Below are 23,041 nucleotides of genomic sequence, written 5' to 3' on the forward strand. Positions count from 1 at the left end.
TTTTTTAAAGCAAACCTGGGCCTACAAGTACTGCCCTTCAAACATCTCAAGATCTTTGATTATAATTTTCATTGTATTTAGGAAAAACAGCAATCATGATATAGATGCTTCAGAAATATCATTTGACATGACATTATTTTAAAAATCCAGATAGGAATACAATTAACACAGTAATATTTGTTATACACTTTATGAATTCCACATTAAATAATACATATACAATAGAAATTTCATCATAATGCAACTGCCTCTTAAATAAAATATGCATAGAGCTCATCCAATTTCTACAAAATCGGAATAAAATGAAATGAAAACTCAATTTCTGTGTAAATGATGTATTTGTAGACTTCGTAACATATTACAAAAGTCATCTCAATCAAAGAAGCCTGTGGCATGAGTGTTTTAAAAAAATCATAATTAATAAATGCATGTGTCTTCTGCAACATGAGATACATAAAACTAAAACATAGGAAACTCTTGTTTAGTATCAACCATATAATAAATAAGGAGCCAAACATCATCAAATGTGTGACTTTCTTGTGAACTGTAGCACAAAAGAAACAGCTAAAAACAAGTTTTTCTGTATGTCAGTCTGCCACAGGCTTCCAATACAGGTAAGGAATTGCAGCAACAAATATCAGGATTGTGGATCACATGAGGTCACTTTTTCTTCGCATCCTTCAGGCCTGCTCCTGCATTGAATTTGAAAAATATGATGTCACCATCTTCCACGACATAATTCCTTCCCTGTTGTCTGTATTTGCCAGCTCCCTGAAACAACAAAAAATATTTTAGTTTATGGAAAATAGAGCACAGGATTTTAACTTCAAGGTCATCTCTTTCTGTTATAGAAAATATAACTGATGAACCACGGACCATGGACCTGACTGTTGGTGGTGAGGCTTGTGTGCCTCAGTGATACAGATAGCTGTACCATAGGTGCAACCACAATGGAGGGTTATATGTTGAGAGGCTAGACAAACATGTGGCTTCTGAAGAGGGGAGCAACCGTTACAGTAGTTGCAGACGCAACAGTCTGGATAATAGACCCATCTGGCCTTGTAACGTTAAGCAAAACGGCCTTGCTGTGCTGGTACTGCGAATGCCTGAAAGCGAGGGGAAACTACAGCCACAATCTTTCCCGAGAGCATGCAGCTTTACTGTATAGTTAAATGATGATGCCGTCCTCTTGGGTAAAATATTCCGGAGATAAAACAGTCCCCCATTCGGATCTCGGGGCAGGAACTACTCAGGAGGACATCATTATCAGGAGAAACAAAACTGGCGTTCTACGGATCGAAGCATGGAATGTCAGATCCCTTAATCGGGCAGGTAGGTTACAAAACCTAAAAAGGGAAATGGATAGGTTAAAGTTAGATATAGTGGAATTAGTGAAGTTTGGTGGCAGGAAGAAAAAGACTTCTGGTCAAGTAAACGGAGGGTTATAAATACAAAATCAAATGGGGGCAATGCAGGAGTAGGCTTAATAATGAATAAAAAGATAGAAGTGTGGGTCAACTACTATGAACAGTATAGTGAACGCAGTATTGTAGCCAAGATAGACATGAAGCCCATGCCTACCACAGTAGTACAAGTTTATATGCCACCTAGTTCTGCAGATGGTGAAGATATTGAAGAAATGTATGATGAGATAAAAGAAATTATTCAGATAGTGAAGGGAGACAAAAATTTAATAGTCATGGGGGACCGGAAATTGATAGTAGGAAAAGGAAGAGAAGGAAAATGTGGTAGGTGAATATGTTTTGGGAGTAAGGAATGAAAGAGGAAGCCACCTAGTAGAATTTTGCACAGAGCATGACTTAGTCATAGCAAACACTTTGTTTAATAATCGTGAAAGAATGTCGTATATGTGGAAGAGGCCTGGAGACACTGAAAGGTTCCAGATAGATTATATAATGGTAAGATAGAGATTTAGGAACCAGGTTTTAAATTTTAAGACATTTCCGGGGGAAGATGTAGACTCTGACTACAATCTATTGGTTATGAACTGTAGATTAAAACTAAAATAACTGCAAAAAGGTGGAAATTTAAGGAGATGGGACCTGGATAAGCTGCAAGAACCAGAGGTTGCAGAGAGTTTCATAAAGATCATTAGCGAATGATTGACAGGGACAGAGGAAAGAAATACAGCAGAAGAAGAGTTGGTAGCTTTGAGAGATGAAATAGCGAAGGCAGCAGAGGATCAAGTAAGTAAAAAGACAAGGGCTAGTAGAAATCCTTGGGAAACAGAAGAGATATAAAAATGTAGTAAATGAAGAAGATATAGAGGCACATAACACTAGGTGTAAAATAGATACTGCCTACAGTAAAATTAAGGAGACCTTTGGAAAGAAGAGAACAACTTGTATGAACATCAAGAGCTCAGATGGAAAACCAGTTCTAAGCAAAGAAGGAAAAGCAGAAAGGTAGAAGGAGTATATAGAAGATCTATAAAAGGGTGACGTACTTGAGGGCAATATTTTGGAAGTGGAAGAGGATTTAGGTGAAGAAGAAATGGGAGATATGACACTGCGTGAAGAATTTGACAGAGCACTGAAACACCTAACGTGAAGCAAGGCCCTAGGAGTAGATGACATTCCATTAGAACTACTGAAAGCCTCGGGAGAGACAGCCCTGACGAAACTACCATCTGGTGAGTAAGATGTATGAGACAGGTGAAATGCCCTCAAATTTCAAGAAGAATATAGTAATTACAATCCCATAGAAAGCAGGTGTTAATAGGTGTGAAAATTACCAAACTATCAGCTTAACAAGTCACGGCTGCAAAATACTGATATGAATTCTTAACAGATGAATGGAAAAACTGGTAGAAGCTGACCCTCGGGAAGATCAGTTCATTTCCATAGAAATGTTGGAACACACAAGGCAATACTGACCCTACAACTTATCTTAGAAAATTGATTAAGGAAAGGCAAACCTATGTTTCTAGTCTTTGTCAACTGAGAGAAAGCTCTTTCAAATGCTGATGGTGGCTGGGTCAAATACAGGGAGCGAAAGGTTATTTACAATTGGCACAGAAACCAGATGGCTGTTATGTAAGACTCTAGGGGCTTGAAGGGAAGCAGTGGTTGGGAAAGGAGTGAGTCAGGGTTGTAGCCTATCCCTGATGTTATTCAGTCTATTTGGAGTAGCAATTAAAAACCATAGAGAAGAAATAAAAACTTAGAGGTTCGCCAATAACATTGTAATTCTGTCAGAGACAGCAAAGGACCTGGAAGAGCAGTTGAATGGAATAGACAGTGTCTTGAAAGGAGAACATAAGATGGACGTCAACAAAAGCAAAACAAGGATAATGGAATGTAGTCTAATTAAATCAGGTGATGTTGAGGGAATTAGATTAGGAAATGAGACACTTAAAGTAGTAGAAGAGTTTTGCTATTTAGGGAGCAAATTAACTAATGATGGTCGAAGTAGAGAGGATATAAAATGTAGACTGGCAATGGAAGAAAAAGAGTTTTTGAAGAAGAGAAATTTGTTAACATCGAGTATAGATTGAAGTGTCAGGAAGCCTCTCCTAAAAGGATTTGTATGGAGTGTAGCCATGTATGGATGTGAAACATGGACAGTAAATAGTTTAGGCAAGAGGACACTATAAGCTTTCAAAATGTGCTGCTACAAAAGAATGCTGAATATTATATGGGTAGATACTGAATAGCATTGGGGAGAAGAGGAATTCGTGGCACAACTTGACTAGAAGAAGGGATCGGTTGGTAGGACATATTCTGAAGCATCAAGGGATCACCAATTTAGTATTGGAGTGCAGCTTGGAGGGTAAAAATTCTAGAGAGAGACCAAGAGATGAATACGCTAAGCAGATTCAGAAGGATGTAGGGTGCAGTAGTTACTTGCAGATTAAGAAGCTTGCAGAGGATAGAGTAGCATGTAGAGCTGCATCAAACCAGTCTCTGGACTGGAGACCACCACCACCACCACCACCACCACCACCACCACCACCACCACGACTGATATTTACAAAATGGATTGCATTAGTATCTGAATTTGATTTTGTGGCAACTTGTAATCACTAGAAAACAATACAGAGGTGGAACATCCATCTTGTGATGTGATCATGGAATACTAATTAATGAAACAAAATAATGTTCACCAGTCCAATGGGGCAAAATCTAAATTTTGTACTGCCAATGAAACCAACGAAAACATAGCTTTTATTATGTGCAATAATCCAGCTGCTGTTAATGGCAGAATCAATAATGCTGTATAATTTCAAACTAACAGTATGCATAAAATTTAAAATTTTGAGAAGTCAGTGCTGCTATTAAGACTATCTTATAACAAATGTAACATTATGTAGTAGTGATCAAATCCTCGTTGAGCCAGTTATGTTTGATAGTGTTTCACTTTATGGAAATGCCAGCATCAGAATAGTCCTTTTCAACAATGTGATATGTGTTACCTTTTCTCTCGCTTGTCCAACGCAGTATCAGTCACTATCAACTGTGACATCATAGAATGCTAATTTCCAACTTTACTCCCCCTCCTCCTCACACCCTATCTTGCCTCATTCCTTCTGATCTAAACACTACATGTGTTCTGGCTGTCAACTTCAATATTAGGAATCTGCCTCCTGTCATGTATTACACATATTGGGCCACTCATTCCACTATCACTGATTCTGATACTTCAGGTAACTGATTAGTAACTTACGTACATGGCATGTTGAAAAAGGTGAACTTTGAAAATAGTGAACATAATGCTGTAGCCCTGATGTCAAGTATTGCTAAATGAACTTTTAGCAAGACATTGTTGTCTACCACATTCCTTTGCATAACTAATTTCTGAGATGTAACCATTCAAGTGAGCTTGCACACAAAGTGTTCAACTAATTTTATAATGAAGGAACAGGTATGGAAGTCTGTTGCAAGACTGGGAAGGGAGTTTAAGGAAGATACATTTGAATTGCTTGGCCAAATTATAGAGGCAGGCTTTAAATGTTGCATGCAGTCCAATCAGTGATTTAACCACAACCTTCCACATCACATAAGCCGATATCACAAGTGTGGAGTGCTGTGCAGTAATACGCAAATATAGTTGTTAAACAGTCTGAAAAAGTTGGAGGCCTCAATGTGGAAACCTATTGCACAAGTATAACTAACAAATTCAGATCAATCATCAGACAGCAAAATTCATACCTCAGTTATTGAAAGGCAAAGAAAAGGAGATCCACGTATGCATGTGTTGGAATGTGCTTGAAAATGGGAGGGTAGTGATGAAAACTTCTCAAAAAAAGTCATGGCAAGAGATGAGATATAGTTTTGTGGTTATAACGCAGACACATTTGGATAAAAAATGATCAATTAATAAGACATACACATGTCTGTTCAATAACAGTGTGGTAACAACTACTACTTTCACTAGAAAGACAACATTCACGTCACTAGTTTGCATCCCTTGGCAATCTGGAAAATGAAGAACTGCACCAACAGGTTTTAACACATTAGTGAGAAGCTGTGAAATGGCAGTGCACTGAGTTGCACATAATTTGTGATATACAACTGCCTGATAAAATGTTACACAGACGTTTCACATCACACACCTTATTCTACATACTTGATGGTAGCAGATATTATACCAATTATTCACATTAAAAATCACTTAAGAAAATTAGGTTAGCAAAACAATGCTGAAATTACAGAAAATTCATTTTATGTATTCCAACAACAATTACCGAGGAATGGCTAGGTATATTATGTAACGAGGAGGTAGGGACTAACGTGAAGAGGATGGTACCCAAGTTATAAAAAACAAATGAAACTGTTACAGCACAAATTTGATTTATTTTCATACCCTTAATACTATGAAAAAATTAAAGTTTTTTCTACTGTGATCCTGAATACCTCTCATATAGGCACTAAAAATCTCAAAATCTATGTCCTTAAAGATCCAAGTATTTTATCAGACTATAAGAAATGTTTCCTATTCTGTCATTTAGTCACTTTCCAACACACATTTTGGTTTCTTCTCTTGATCTCGTTCTCATGCTGAACATAAAAATAAATTTATGAAAAGCAGGTAGTGTTTTTGGAAACTGTGCAATACAGAAAAGCTAGGTTTACAAGGTAATTCTTCTTTGGCACAGTTTCAAAAAATATGCAAGTCTTCCGATCAATACAAGTAATTCATTGTCTTTGTAGAAGCAGAACAGTTCATGCTAGAATTTTTTTTTTTTTTTTTTTTGTTACATTTTGAGACAATGACTCACCTTGACCTCAAATTCCTTTCTGAGACATACTGTAGTATGAATAGCTGTTTTGAGTGATCTGCTCAAAATATCGGCATCCCCCCCCCCCCACATTTCTTCATCGAAATTCCTGATCAAAAGTATCCAGACACCAATTTGTGGACATTCTTCTGTTAATGTTTCTCTACTGATAAAATACCACCCACATCCTTTTATACTCGCAAGTCAGTCTCTCCTCAGGTGCCTCGACACTTCTGATCAAGTAGCGTATGTTTAATACTTTTCATTTTGAATAAATGAATTGTCATTTCTCAAAGCATGTGACTGTCTAACTTCCAGTACTTGTTTTTTTACTAGTCCTTGATTAGTGGCCACAGCTATGCTGCACAAAGTGGCGGAGGCAGTAGAAAAAAAAAAAAAAAAAAAATTAGCAAAAGCTGGTTGTTGAAGAGCTGACTTATGAAGTCCCACTCCCCTCCCCTGCCTCAGTCTTCCAAAATGGAAAAAATTTAGCACTTACCATCCTTCATGAAGAAGTGACGGAGAAACAGCTGATTGGAAACTGCCAAAACAGACTACAGCACACAAGAAAATGCTCCAAGAATTAATTCCCCTGAAGAACTCTGTCTTCAAATGATGACAAACATCAATAGAATGGTCTCTCTATAATCATAAATACAAAATGGGAGAACTGAAGAGAGCCATTATCTTCAGTCTCAAAAGAGGATTGGAATGCTTGAAGTAGATCAATGTCTGCATTTGTGATTGATATTCTCTCTGTCTACATCGGTCTCTTGCCTGTACAAAAATGTACTACACACCCTTGTCCTCCTTTGAGATACTGCCTGGGGAACTGAATTCATTAGTGCCTGGACTTCTCAGGTTTTGTTGTTTACTATTACATGCTGAAGCTCAACCCGTTCACTGCTGTAAACTAAGACGACAAACTTTAAGTAGACTTTTAACTTCTGTTTCATTACAGTGAAGTCTTTGTTTCTCCACGTTTGTATACTGAGGCAGTAACAGGAAGTTTATTTATGAAAGCTATGTAAATATTTTGAGTGTGTGTATGAGATTGAGTATGAGATTGAGGATAGATACTTTATCCAGGGCGCCACACATAAATGAACCTAGTTTGATACAGTGTTCACTTTCAGGAGGCATTTTTACAGTTTCATGCTGCCATTCTGTCTTTAAGTGAACAAAATATAATCTTGCAGAGTACAGACTGGATCACAAACTTCCTAACGGATAGTACTCAACACTTGATTCTTAACAGGATGAAATTTATAATAACTCTGGGAAAGCTGTTACTTTTTGCAGTGTATGTAAGTGATCCAGTGGATAACATTGGAAACTTCATAATGCTGTTTTCAGGCCTTGCTGTTGTCTGTGGTGAAGTTGTAAGAAACTTTCAGAGGATTGATGATTGGTGGAGTGACTGGTAGCTGACCCTGATCGAATATGAATGTAACATATTACACACAAATGTGCAAAAGGTATTCATTAAGTCAATCAGAGAAACTTTTTACCAGTCAGTGGTTCTTTGTACTTTTTTTCACTTTTGTTTCAAATGGCTGTTGCTCCACCAAAATAAAAGTACAATATAAAAACATAAAGAAACAATGAAATTAGTTTATAGTTTGTCATATGTGATTATATTATTTACAACAAGTTAGGATCATGTGCAAACCTGGACCTCCAGCAATTGTGAGCAGTGTGGTTAGGAAGGTTTGATACAATTCCTGGATTAATTTGTAGCCAGAGGTGGCTTTACTTGTACTATTTTCATTTTCAATCCCGCAGAAGTTCTTCCACAATACTTTGAAAATACACTAGAGAGCAGTGAAAGTGGCAGTCATGTCTCCCACTCCTCTTCTTCCCTTCTCTTCAAAGTACTAATGAAAAGTCTTTGCCCTAGTCTGGCTTGGTCTATATATCTATATTCAAACACAGTATAATTTCTATCATTGGTGCCATACAGGTACCATTATACGAAGCAGCAACTACCAAATGAACACCTATTATTAACGGGTTTATATGGCAATACCACAATTCATTCATGCTGCTACTGGCACAGCTTCGCAACTTTGTTGCCACCTACTACCCAGCATTCGTTCATGTGTGCACTGCATGGAATAATGTTTGCTAAGATTGCACTGATTTTAATCAGGTAGTATTGCTACTTATTCTCATGAGTTAAGATGAGCGAGTTTCAAGACACAAGACACAAGAGGGAGTTATATCCGCAGTACATGAATTTCTTCACAACCTTAGAGACAATGACAGACCAGATGAAATCTTATAAGCACTAGAGGCTTCAAAAGCAAAGGTGTGTGGTGGTGTTTTACTGTGAACATTACAGAGAAAATTGTGGAAGCACGGACAATGGAAACCTATGATGAAGAACTGAAGTGTCGATCTCCAAGAAAACACATCAGTGAAAGAAGAATTGTCACTGATTTTGACTATCGTTGAGATGCAGGAAGGCAAAACAAAAAGACTGTCAGAAAGTTAGCTGTCGGCCGACAAGGCAAAAGTATTCATCATACACACACGCACACAATCATATAAATGCAAATCTCATTGACATGACCACAGTCTCTGGCAGTCGGAGCCAGACTGTGAGCAGCAGGGCATTATGGGAGAGGCAACTTGATGAGGATAAAGAGGAGGCTGGGGAGGATAAGGGATGGAAGGGTAGAATTGAGGACAGTAAAGTTCTGCTGGGAGCGTGCAGGGGCGAGGTGGAGAGTGGGGCAGCTGGGTGCAGTCAGGATGTTAGATGGAAGGTGCAGAAGAGAGGGGGAGGGTTAGTGGAAAAGGAGAGAAGTAAGAAGACTGGGTACGTTTTGGAACAGAGGGCTTTGTAGCTGGAAAGAGAAAAGGGAAGGGCTAGATGGGCAAGGACAATGACTGACAGAGGTTGAGGCCAGTTGCAACTGAATTACATTCTCTGCCAGGCTTTCAGCTACCTATTGTCATGCCCAAAAATGAGAAATTTCCTACAGTGGTATTCTGCCGTCCACCAAACCTACACAATATCCTCATCCATACCTACACAACCCCTGCTCCCAACCCCTTACCTCATGGCTCATATCCTTGTAATATGACCTAGACCTGTAATAGACATAGACGTGTCCCACACATCCTCCCATTACCAGCTACTCCAGTCCTGTCACAAACATCACCTATCCCATCAAAGGCAAGGCTACCTGTGAAACCAGTCATGTGATCTACAACCAAAACTGCAACCACTGAACTGCATTCTACATGGGCATCACAACCAACAAGCTGTCTTGTCTGCATGAAAGGCCACCAACAAACTGTAGCCAAGAAATAAATGGACCACCCTGTAGCTGAGCATGGCAGATGGCACCCAACATGGCATTATTCATTTCAATGACTGCTTCACAGACTGTGCTGTATAGGTTCTTCCCACCAACACCAGCTTTTCTGAATTGCACAGGTGGGAACTCTCCCTGCAATATATCCTATGTTCCAGTAATCTCCCTGGCCTCAACCTTCGTTAGTCATTGTCCTTACCCATCTAGCCCTTCGCTATTCCCATTCAAGCAAACACAGCCCTCTATTTCACCAACATATCCAGTCTTTTTACTTCTCTCCTATTCCACTTACCCCCACCCTTTTTCACCTGACCTCCATATAACCTCCTGACTGCACCCAGCTGGCCCACTCTCCACCTCACCCCTGCATGATCCCAGCAGCACTTTACCATCCTCCACCGTTAGTCTGCTACCCTTCCCCCTCGCCACCCCAGCCTCCTCTTTATCCCCCATTTGTGAGAGTGTGTGCGTTGTCTATTTCTGATGAAGGCCTTGTTGACTGGAAGCTAACAATCCGACAGTCTTTTTGTTGTGCCTTTCTGCAACTCAGCTTCTCCGCCATATGGTGAGTAGCAAATATCCTTTTCATTACATTGTTACATTCCATCCTGGATTTTCCACTGTTTGACAGCACTAGTTATCATTCAAGAAAAAATGAGGTTATACTTAATTCACGTCAAAGAAGAGTAGATATTGCTCAGTGGCTAAAAGTGAAAAGAATTTCAATTTTGGACTATACAAAATCAGAGATAATCGAGGAAGTCATGTGCCACAAACACTTTTATAATCAATACGAACTTAGCAGCAAAAATGGGCCATGAGGTTGTGATGCTGCCCCCTTACCACTGTCCACACAATGTGATAGAAAATGTGTGGGGCCCCACTGACAGGAAAGGCTGCATCCAGTAATGGCAGATTTAGAATTAAATATGTAAAGAATATACCTGAGGAAGCAATTTATAGAGACACAGTGGAAGATAGGATTGCGTGTGTATAACAACAATGAATAACTGGAAGAAAATGACTTCCTGAAGGAAGGCATGTAAAGAAAGTTCAATGAAGGCATTGTTTCAAATAACTTCTCAGATAGTGAGTCTTCATAACTGGACAACGAAAAAGCAAAAAATTGTATAAAATGTTCCTTTCCCTGGCGAAAGCTGTAAACACTGTTCCCTCTCTCTGCTTGTATGTTGCCTTCTCTTTCCTTTTTGCCCAAAAAATCAACAACAAAAGGCAGAAACAGCTGCTGTGCATACACTGTCTGCGCTGGCATGTGCGTAGTTGTTACTTGCAGCAACAGAAGATCCATATTTATTCATTTGTACTGCGATTTTAAAAGTAACATGCAACGCTAAGGAATGGTTAGATTTTCACATAATCAAAACTGAAATAGCAGGTGCACCATGAGCAGTAATAATGTATTTGGCAGTAATATACCTTTCAAAACAGACGAGAATGCATTAATAAACAGAGGCTGCTGTTTCACTAGAATATTTTTTTTTACCATAATCTTGAAATATGCTAGAGTCGTTTTCTCTCTGCAGCAGTGTGTACATTCATTTGAAATTTTCTGACAGATTAAGACTGTGTGCCAGACTGCAACTCAAACATAGGACCTTTGCCTTTCATGGACAAGTGCTTTTCTTAATGTAGGGTTTTGCAGACATAATATATTGCTCAAAATGGACCACTGTCCACTTCCAATTATAAAATTGTTATTGCAATGTGCTATCTGCTGATATCAGGTATCGTATCATTTTCCAGAGAATGTCTTGTAATACAGTGTGCCACACGGCATTGTCTGATGGCACACTTTTCCTGTTTTTTTTCAGTCACGCAGGCCAAAGGTTTCTGACATTTTTGATGACTGAGGTGTACAGTGAGAACATGAGTGGGGGAAGCATGCAGAAAAGATGGAAAGAGTGCTTTCTACATTTGCGTCTCCAGCTGCCACTTTCACTGTTCCCTAGTATAGCAACCTTGATGTAAATGGCACAATTTAATTTGAAGATTTATTTCACTTTTTAGTAGTAATTGTGCTAGTTTATGTTTCACAGTGGTGCTTGACATGTGCCAACAACAATTACTCTGAATAGCAGTTGTCATGAAAAGGAGGTGTCTAGGTAACGCAATGGTGTTGCACACAATTCTGACTTGTTACATATGTCCAACGCAGCATTTATTTTGCAAAAGAGTGATCAGCTATCTTGTCCAGCATGCATTATGTTACAAACGATCATGTATTTCTCGACACATTGACATGCTATCTAAAAATTTCAAACTTCTTCAGTATTTCCCTCACTTTACTCCAGTTATAAGTATATAAACCACATCATCATCATAACTTGCACAGTACAAACGCAAATGCAAACAGTATTGTACCTTCACAGCTGCTTCTGATCCTTCTTCCTTGAAATCATCAAATTTCATCACTTCAGCCATAATGAAACCCTTTTCGAAATCAGTGTGAATTTTTCCAGCAGCCTGTGGTGCTTTTGTGCCTTTCTGTAACACAAAAACGACATGTAAACATTTCTGCAGTAATGTTTGAAAACAGATTAAAAAAAAAAAAACCATGCACAAAAGGCATTACACACATTATATACTGAGATCCACTACTTTACGTACATGCAGTTTTTTTTTAAAGCCAATACTTATACTGCAAGTAATTATTCAGTAGACTGCCGTAACACATACAGTTCACTTATAACTGACCAAAACATTGCATAACCAAGTCTAATATAAATAATGAAGGAATATTTGACAATCCAAAATAGGAAAAAAGTCATCAATCAGTTGCCTTTCTCCCTGTTTTGGATTACATCAGTGTCACAGAGCACAACAGTTCTAATGGAATCCAACCTGATATTTGACAGTCCCCAAAAGCACTTTATTTCTTGTATGCACCCCCCCCCCCCCACACACACTTTCTAAACTATGGGAAGACTTCATTTGAAATGGCCACGCTTCATAAACCATAAACAGAAAGAATAACTATGACTGGGAATCCAAAATTTTCAGGACTGGTGCTGCCATCTGGAAAGTACGAGTAGATCTTTGCACCGCTAGGTGGTGAGAGTTGCATATGTGATGAGTCATTTCCGTAATACTCTGTGTTTGGTGTGTGGCGATTTTACAATGGATCTGCGAACAGAACAGCATGTGTGTATCAAATTCTTTGCGACTCTCTGGACAAGTGCTGCAGAGACCCTTGCAATGATTCAACAAGTGTTTGGGGGACAAAGCAATAATTGTACCAGTGGAAGAGCCCGGACTCTCCAAGACCCAAAAAAGTGAGACAGGTGGAGAGCAAAGTGAAGAGCATGATCACTGTTTTCTTTGATACCAAAGAATTTGTCCCACCCAACCAAACAGTGAATTCTGCGTACTACTGCGACATTTTGTGATGGCTCTGTGAAAATGTGTGGTGACGACGGCTTGAACTTTGGTGTCAAGGGAACTGGCTGCTGCATCATGACAACACGCTCTGTCACATGTCCTTGCTCATCAGGACCTTTTTTGCAAAAAACAACATGGCGGTTGTACCCCAACCCCCATACTCATCAGATTTGGCACCTTGCGACTTTGCGCTATTCTCAAACTGAAACTCAAGTTGAAAGGCCGTTGGTTCGACACTCTAGAGAGTATTCAAGAAGCATCGCTCGTGGTGATAAACACCCTCAAAGAACAGGACTTCCAGAAAATGTCTGACCAGCGGCAGAAGTGCTGGGAATGGTGTGTATGTGCGGATGGGAACTACTTCGAGGATGATAGTGACCATTGGTCCAAAGGTAAGGTTTTCAACAGATGGCAGCGCCAGTCCTGAAAATTCTGGATAGCACCTCGTATCACTTAAAAATAGATGTTCTAAAATTCTGAAGGACCAATGCTAGAAGACTCGTGATCAACCACTAGAATGCTCCTACAACATACATGTCTTCTGAAAAAGAAATTACTCTTTGTCTGTAAGACAGGAGTACATATTGCTTTTCATCATAAATAATATTTAAACACTTAGTTGAGTATTATGCAAGAAACGGAAGAAGGCCGGAAGAAATAGCATTACTCGATGAATCTTTTAATGTTGGAACTGTATGAGGCACAGATTTACTGTATATTCTTTTTACTTGCAGCTTCAGTCAAAAATGCCAACACTGGTTTCTCTGTGTTTCATAACAGTACTATACGTGTTGCAGCACAGCTCAGAGTAAAATGGTTAAAAATAGTTTTAATAGAAATAATGATTAAATTAATTAAATAAAATTGTAATGAAAAGAAATCTGTCAGATCAAGAGTCCAGAAAATGGAGACGGCATTTCAGTATACAAAAAATGTTTACAACAAAAAGATTTTTTCGTGGAACTGCAAAATACGACACTACAAAACAGTAATTAAATCCGAAGCTCTCTACACCTTTGAGACACTAAACCTTCAACACAGAACACTAAATGGGGAATTAGAAGTGAAAGAACGTAAAATAATGAGGTAAATCCTAGGACCAAGAACTAAAGATGGTGTGCATTATGCAAAACCCAATGCAGAAATATATAAAAATATCTCCAAAATAACAGACATAATGTGCATGAGAAGAATCAAATTCATGGCACATTTGGAAAGAATGGACTCAAACACATTAACGCACAAAATCCATACATTTTTAAAGAACAAAACTACAAGACCGAACTGGTACAAACAGATGGAAAAAGACCTGAGAGAATTTGGGTCTCCAAAGCTACAGGACAGAAATGAAATCAGAAAAATCACAAACACACGGCATTTTGAGGAAGAAGAGAGAAAAACTAACCAACATAGGTGGTCTACACAATGAAAGCTAGCCCATTCGTTGCTTATGAAGGAATACTGGGTGAAAAGGAAGGCCAACAAATGTTGATTACGTGTGGTCCTAAGTGATCCATCTGCGAAGGAGGAGGTCACTGACCTGTGATGGCACTTGATACTAATGCTTTACATAAAATTTCCTTCTGCAACATGTCATTTTTGGCGAATACTACTCTCAAAATCAAATGAAAATATCACAGCTTGAAAAATTGTGTGAAATTACAAACAGAAGATTTCTTCTTTCACACAAAAAGTAATGGATTTTATTTTTTAAAAAATAGATCTTAACAGATCTGGTATACTTCCATTTACATATTTTGACACCAACAAACTCTGACAACCTATTTCTAGCTCTTTGATCTGGCACAAAGAAAAGTCTAACTATATGCTGGCACAGCTGCACCGTGTGAAACAGATCTTACGGGGTTGGTTGTGGCATATTGTTTCTTATAAGAATATCTCCACAAGCTATGACCATTAAGTAATTAAACCAGCTGCTGACAGAGTACCAGGTTTCCAGCACAGAGGTAACAGTCAGATGTTTAATATTTTCCTACTAGGATGTGTTTTAAATGAACTACATGCACACCAGGAACTGGTGAATTCACAATCAACTGTCAGTTTTCACAAAAAACTGGTACTGACAAATGGACTACCATCATGGTTGGGCAGATAAACTATGAACAGAAAAGATCTCCTGGAACAAATCAGCGGCCCAAATACTAGCATTATGAAGACGTATCATTTCTCAGAGAAACAGCAATTCAACGAGAAACTATTCCCCTTTCAATATGCCTGATAGTGTTCATTTTGCTGACTTGCATGGTGAAAGGCATAAGGACCGATGTAATCATCAACATGAAGGAAACCTACAAAAAAGAAGAACCTATGAGGAAGTGGAACAGCAACAGTAGAAATATTAGCACTAAAAACTGCTTATTATTTTTTAGAGTGTCTATAGAAACATCTGATTTTTTATAGGTCTTTCTGGAATAAGGTCAACAGTTTGTCTATGAGCTGAGTGGCGTTACCTTTCCAACAGACACTGCTGTGTATTTTCCTATCATAAACATTTGCAAATAGGGTGTCTATCGCAGAAGTGGGGGCAAATAGGTTGTCTATTGCATAAGTGGGGAACAAGTGGAGCATTTGCAAACCCGAAAAAACCACCTCCTTCATTACATGCTAAGTCTGTGGACTACTTGACATGAATCCATCAAGTATCTGAAAAATCACATTAGATGTACAACTTGATTACTGAGGCATAACACTGGGCTAGTAGAAAATGGTGTTGCCTTACTCCAGATGTAAATAAATACTCCATGTGTGGAAGGCTAGCTGACAAAGAATACCTATAACAGTGAAAATACATTTACATGCTTAAGCACATTAAACAGAGCTGTGTAATACAACATATTATTTTACCAACTGAGTTTACTGATGCTAATAGAATAAAATACAGGGAGCAAAAGGTTAGTTATAATGTGTACAAAAACTAGACAGGAGTTATAAGAGTTGAAGGGCTTGAATGAGTCAGAGTGGTTAAGAAGGAAGTGAAACAGGATTGTAGCCTCTTGCCTTTGTCATTCAATATGTACTACAAGCAAACAGGACAAGAAACCAAGGAGCAGTTTGGAAAGGGAATCAAATTTCAGAGAGCAGAAATAAAAAACATCTAGGTTTGTCAATGATATTGTAATTCTATCAGAAATGGCAAAAGACTTGGGAGATGAGTTGAACAGGATAATTAGTGTCTTGATAAGAAATCATAATATGAACAACAACAATTAAGTAAAACAAGGATAATGGACTGTACACAAATTAAATCACATGATGCGGAGAGATTTAAATTTGGAAATGAGACACTAAAATCAGTATATAAGTTTTGTTATTTGGGCAGAAAATAACTGAAAACTGTCAAAGTACAGGGGAATAATTTTCCTGAAGGTATTTGTTTGGAGTTCACCCTTGTATCAAAGTAAAACAAAGATGACAAACATATCAGACAAGAATAGAATACAAGCTTTTGAAATGTGGTGCTACAGGATGAGTAAATTGGACAATTAATGAAGAGATAGTGAATTGAATTGGAAAGAAAAGATGTTTATGGCAAACCTTGAATAAAAGGAGAGATCTTTTGACAGAACACATCTTCCAGCGTCAAGGAGTAACTAATTTACAAACAGAGAGAAGTGTGAGGGTAAAAATTATAAGAGAGTGACCAAGGCTTGTCCACAATAATCAGATTAAAACGGGTTGCAGTCATTATGCAAAGTAGTAAAACTTTAAAGTAACATGCTTTCAAAATACCTTGGGATCACTTTAGACAGGACATTTTTCAGTGTCAATAAACTTCACCAACAGCCGTATATTTTAATGTATTTTATTTTACTCTGAAAGCAACCAGTTTCAGCAATTCATTTTGTGAGCTTCACACCCCAAATGATTTTATCAAAATAATCGAACTTATCGTATAACACCATAAAACCACTGATTATCATGAATTCCAATCATTATACAAATGCTTCATATGAAGACATGACAGCAACTTGAATAAAAGAAGAGAGCTTTTGACAGAGCGCACCCTCCAGCATCAAGGAGTAACTAATTTGGAAATAGAGAGAAGTGCGAAGGTACAAATTATAAGAGAATTACCAAGGTTTGTCCACAACAAGAGTTGCTGTCACGTCTTCATACGAAGCATTTGTGTAACAATTGGAATTCACGATATCCTGTGGTTTTATGGTGCTATATGATAAGTTCATTTATTTAGATAAAAGCATATGGGTCCTGAAGATGGCAAAATGAATTGCCGAAACTCTTTGCTTACAGAATGAAATAAAATATCTTAAAATATATGGTTGTTGGTGAAGCTTATTGACACTGAAAAGTACTTGCCAGCTGATATCCCCTGGCTGTGATGGACCAACAGGGATTAGGCAGGACATGTTCTTTTCAGGAACACTTGAAGTGAACAGCTGCTAAACTTAACAAGCTCTGTTGCACTAGTCAGGCATTGCCAGCAGATACTCTTAGATTATTGGTAATGGGACTGGTGTACTCAATAGCAGCACACTGCGCATCTGTCTGGATTAATAATCTGTATGTGAAAAAGTTAGATGTGCTACTTAACAAATCGATGTGCATTGTTTGAGGGTCAATCGATTGCTCCCACATACTGGGTGGTACTGGGGATCAGTATTTTAGAGCACAGCCTGAAGAGTCATATAGGTCTGTGAATTTGAGATGGCCAACACGAGGATATGAACACAGATCTGAGTTTGTCTATGTCAGTGTCACTTAAATCCAAGATAGTTGATCTGAGAGTAAAAGCAAATCTCTATGACATCACACTCCAAGACTGAAGACCTGGGGATTTGAGTGCAGCCTGCAAGGTTGTTAGATTCCTTGTAGAATTCAAGACTGCTACAGAGTTTTCCCTGACATCACAGTGGAGCTAAATCTGTTTTCCTAAGTTTAAAATGGCAGTAGTCCAGTTGTCTTACATTCGAAAAGTTTCCTCCACCTCTCCAATGCCACAATTCAAACAATTTACCAAACCTAGTTGCCTCACTTTGGAAGGCCAAGAGCTGACTTGATCTAAGTTTAAGCCCACCTATCCTATTCTCATATCTACTGTCTAAACAACTGCCACCAATACAGGGATAAGACAGGAACAAAAGCATCTTTATTTAAACAAAAATGAGGGAGGGTCTTCCACCACAGGTCGCTACTTAAGGTTAAATCTAACTTTGGCTCAGAAGGGGGTAAATTATGCTGCCACAAAAGTCTTTGGTCACTTACCTAATAGCATCAAAAGTCTGACAGATAGCCATATAGCATTTAAAAGGAAATTAAAAGAATTTCTTAATGGCAACTCCTTCTACTCATTAGATGAATTTTTGGATATAGTAAGTGGGTAATTTCCCAACCCCACAAAAAAATAAAAATAAATAAATAAATATTGAGTGTCATGTAATATTTTGTGTGATGTAATATCTTGTATAGACACCTTTTATTAACCTGATATGTTCCACATAATTACAAAGTGTCATATTCATGATCCATGGAACAAGTACCAATCTAATCTAATCTATAGTTCACCACCAGTAATGTCATGTGCAGCACCACATCAACAAGCCTCACCCATACTGCTGCTGGAGAGGACAGCATGCACTAAGATGCTGTGACACCACTCACATACTGCTGACTTGACTTCCTAACGTGAAGTGCAAGATAGTAGTACCAGTTTCCACCACTATTATGGTGTTTGTGAGGTGCCACATTCATAGATCATGTGACCTAAGTCAAAACAACAAGAAAATTTGAAAATGCAAGGTGCATTTTAACCTATATTGAAAAATGATGGGAAATTCAAAATAACCAATAGCCCACAGGGAAATTCAAAAATACAAACACACATTTCCTCACAGAGAGAAAATGACTCAGGGGGAAAAAAGCCACCACCAGACATATATCAAATCAAGCACACTGAGAATGAAACACATTTATACAAAGTGACACATCAACAACATGTGACCATCAAATTGGGTCAAACACAAATATCTAAAAGAATGACTTTTTATGAGAGTAGAGTTCAGCAACCATATGTGTGACATTTCATGACAAAAAAACTTGGCTACAATCAGCAACAGAATGGAATGCTATCTAGTGAACATATGTTGCATACAGAAGTCCACTGGGACAAATTGACTCAGTCTGTCCATACACAGACTTTGGAAACATTAGTCATGCACACTTCCCTGTCACCTGTCAGACCAGCTTCTGGAAGCCTCAAGAGGCAACCTGCTGTGCAGATGCACCCTCTGCCAACATCACCCATACACAACGATGGCTGGTCAGCTAGTTAACACAGCAGCGATACCTCCACAGCCTGGACTCTTGAGTGGCTAAAACTTACATAGGGCTGAAAACACTCATCTCTATATACTCTGAAACACATTCTAAGCAACTTGCAGTGATGTAATAGCTTGTTAATGTTTATGCAATGAAAATTCTTGGAAATAAAGACAGGAAATGACAAAAAGTGACAGTCCCAACAGTAGTTTCCTTCACCTACTATTTGAAAAAAAAAAAATGCAATGGGAACTTTGATGCCTCAACAGACATAGCCAACAGTGTAGTATAGTTTCTGCAGCTTCCAGCGAAGTATTTTCTGTGAAAACCAGTATAGAATCTAACTTTGAACCACAATCTAGCAACTTTGGATGCATTTGGGAATCTAAAGATCTGGCTAATTAACATGCAGTCCAAATCAAAGTGCACACTGCAATGTTACCAATACAGTGGAGTCAAAACATTACAACCAAGCACTTAATAGCACGTGTGTGTACATTTTACATCTTATACAACAATGATTCAGCATGACACAAGTCCATGGTAGGTTTCTGGAGGGATACAGAATCAAATCCCCATCTGATTCCAGTTATGAATTTCAATCATTTAGACAGAATGCATAGTATCCACAAAAAGTTGAACAATGCTCATTTGTGAAATGTGCTGCTTGGAAAGCAGCATATAGCAGAACAGAAGCAAATTAGTATGAGTAGTTCTGACAGGTGGCAGTACTACTACTGAATTATCATGTTGAAGGTGTCTTCATTTGTTTCACAGACTCCTATCTGCCAGAACTAGTAGGCTGAGAGTACCACTAACATTTCTGTTGAACAGTGCTGTCAGTTGCTTTGGTCTGTTGGGTACATACGAGGGTTGCCCAGTAAATAATGCCCCATTTTTTTTTCTCCGAAATAAAAAATATTAGAAATGTGACACTTTAGGTGCGAGTTATTTGAAGTTTCCCGCGTGTGTACGCAAAGTTTCAATTTCCTCCGACAGAGAGCGGTGGTGTAGGAATGTTCTAAAATGGCGTCTGCAGGTGACATCCGTCATAAACAACGTGCAGTGATTGAATTTCTCGTAGCAGAGGAAGAAACCGTGGGCAATATTCATAAATGCTTGTGCAAAGTCTACGGAACATCTGCAGTCGATAGGAGTACTGTTGGTCGCTGGGCACAGAGGGTGAAAGCATCAGAGGGCGGTGCTGCGGAGCTCCGAGATTTGCCGCGGTCGGGAAGGCCTCCCACAGCTGTCACGTCTGACATGTTGCAGCGGGCTGATGTTCTCATTCGACGGGATCGACGCATTACGACTCGACAATTGGCACTGGAGTTGTCAGTAAGCAAAGGAAGTGTGGATGTGATTATCAATCAGCTTGGATACTCAAAAGTGTGTGCATGATAACGCTCGTCCTCACACAAGTTTGAGGACTTGTGAACACATCGCGAAACTGGGTTGGATAGTGTTACCCCATCCACCCTACAGCCCCGATTTGGCTCCTTCAGACTTTCACTTGTTTGGGCCAATGAAGAATTTCATTCGTGGAAGACGTTTTGCCGATGACGAAGAAGTGATTCACGAAGTGACAACCTGGCTCCGTAGGCAAAGTACAGATTTTTACCGGCAGGGAATACACGCTCTTGTGTCTCGCTGGAAAAAGGCCGTCGAACTTGAAGGATATTATGTGGAAAAATAAAGCAAGTAGACAAAACATCAGTCTTTCACATATGTAAATTTGATTGTTGTGGAATAAATACTTCTGGAGAAAAAAAAATGGGGCATTATTTACTGGGCAACCCTCGTATCTGTTTGTGAGATATAGACATCACAGGTTGCCTCAAGATTTCTGAACAATTTCTGATGAATGCATGTATGCTTCCCACAAAAAGGTGCTTTGGTGAGAAGTCTTTTGCTGGCCTACATTGTGGATGGTCATGGTACAGAGATCTGATGTTACGGCTTACACTGCACTTCACATGAAGGCTTATGATTTTCAGCACTTGGAGTATGCAGACAAAACAGTGCTGCAGCAGATTCTTCCAGAATTTTAGGGATGTTTTACACAATTCCTGTAAAATGCAGGTGCAGAGTTGATGGCCAACCATGTGCCAGATGCATTCAGAGCATAATAATTTGATGTCACATCATCATGGGTGCTCCTCAGACCACTGTAACAGGATTTGAGTGTTATACCACAGTCAACTAAATTATACCATGATGAATTAGAAGGGCACTAGTGTGAGCAAAACCCACTATAAAACTTCATACAGACATGTGGTTGGCACAGTACAGTTGGTAGAGTACTACTAGTTGTTGTTGTAATAGTATGTTCATTCCATAGATTCAAATAGTAGGTCCCTTGGCACATTCAGTAAGGTGGTAGCAGTAGATCCATACCACAGATTCAAAATACATCCCAAAATGGCTGTAGCAATAGTAGATTCATATAGCAAGTTCAAATGATTTCTCAACTAGCTGTACTGCAATGACACATGCTTTTTTGATCTTTTCACAGGATTTATAAATCATTTTGGATGAGTGACAGTGTTAATACCATTGGTCTGTTGAGTATACATCTATACTTACACTCACATCACACATCAGTCCACACTGAAATCTTGCTGAAGACTGGCTATTACATGAAAGCTCACTTTTGATTGGCTATCACATCAACTCACAGAAGAAGCTTGTTCGTGACTAGTTATTTCATACCTGCATCATCTCATCAAACCACAACAGCATGATTTGAGCCTAGTACCATAGGTACTTATAATGACACTTCTACGGGAAGTCTTTTGATGATCAAAGTTGGGGATGGTATAGGCAGAGGTAAGTGGCAAAACACTCACACGTGCAAACTTGGGTAAATATTATTAGTTTGTGGGATGCTGAAATATGTGCAACTGCTGTCAGGCTTACATGTGATTCACACTGTGTGAATCTGTTGGAGAACTAATAAATGCATTAGTTTGATACTACATGACACTTCACACCAAAGCTAAATTGTACCAAATTGTCCCTGTGGAAAATTGCTTCCCAAGTTACAGCAAATTGCTCCAAATTGCCCCATGACAAATTGCTCCATGTTAAAGCAAATTAATAATGAGTTGCCCCATGTTACAGTCAGACTGTAACAAACTGCCTGTTACAGCTAAACTGTAACAAAAGGTCTTTATTACAATGAAACCGTGACAAACCCCCCATGCCATAGTGAACAAAAAATGCAATGAACTAGCCAATACACCATTATGTTAGATCAAAATTCATTGAATGCTTACTGTTGGTAGAGTTCCATGAGTGATTTAAGACAGCCAAGATCTAACAGGACAGGTTTCACAAGTTCTCATCACAAGCGTTCTGCCTGCTGATATGGAGGCTATTGATATATGGAATGTCAGAGCTTTCACTAGTGTTAGGTGCTGCTACCAAAGGCCTCTTAGCTCCAACACAGTTGTATCCCTTAGGGATTTTCCATGAGATTCCAGCAAAAGTACGTAACTTGTGCTAACTTTAAAATCCAAGATGCCAATCCAAAACATCACCAATGACATCAGAATCAAATATGGTGATCCATAATGGCTGATCTGGAGATACAAATGCAGCCTGAAAGGTTCCAGTACAAAATAATTGCTCAAATTACTATTGCACTGCAGTCACCTGCCCGCGCCACTCATCCTGAGGTTCCAGGCTCATTAATCATCAAGTGAACTCAATTCTGTACTCAGTACACCATAGTGAAAGGTTGGTTATGATCACAAAGCATTATTACTGATCTGTC

General features: G+C 38.8%; 1 protein-coding gene across 1 annotated transcript in view; it reads right to left on the reverse strand.

Moving 5' to 3' along the window:
* Positions 1 to 234: 234 nt before the first annotated feature.
* The window catches only part of LOC126178037 (obg-like ATPase 1), a 295,876-nt gene continuing 273,069 nt past the window's right edge, over positions 235 to 23,041 (reverse strand). The window contains exons 10-11 of the mRNA XM_049924499.1: positions 11,950 to 12,072; positions 235 to 771 (exon numbers count right to left, since the gene is read on the reverse strand). Of these exons, the coding sequence (XP_049780456.1) occupies positions 661 to 771; positions 11,950 to 12,072 (234 nt within the window). The 3' untranslated portion in view covers positions 235 to 660. The remainder of the gene's footprint in view (positions 772 to 11,949; positions 12,073 to 23,041) is intronic.

The sequence above is a fragment of the Schistocerca cancellata genome, chromosome 1 (genome assembly GCF_023864275.1).
Source record: "Schistocerca cancellata isolate TAMUIC-IGC-003103 chromosome 1, iqSchCanc2.1, whole genome shotgun sequence".
Lineage (NCBI taxonomy): Eukaryota > Metazoa > Arthropoda > Insecta > Orthoptera > Acrididae > Schistocerca > Schistocerca cancellata.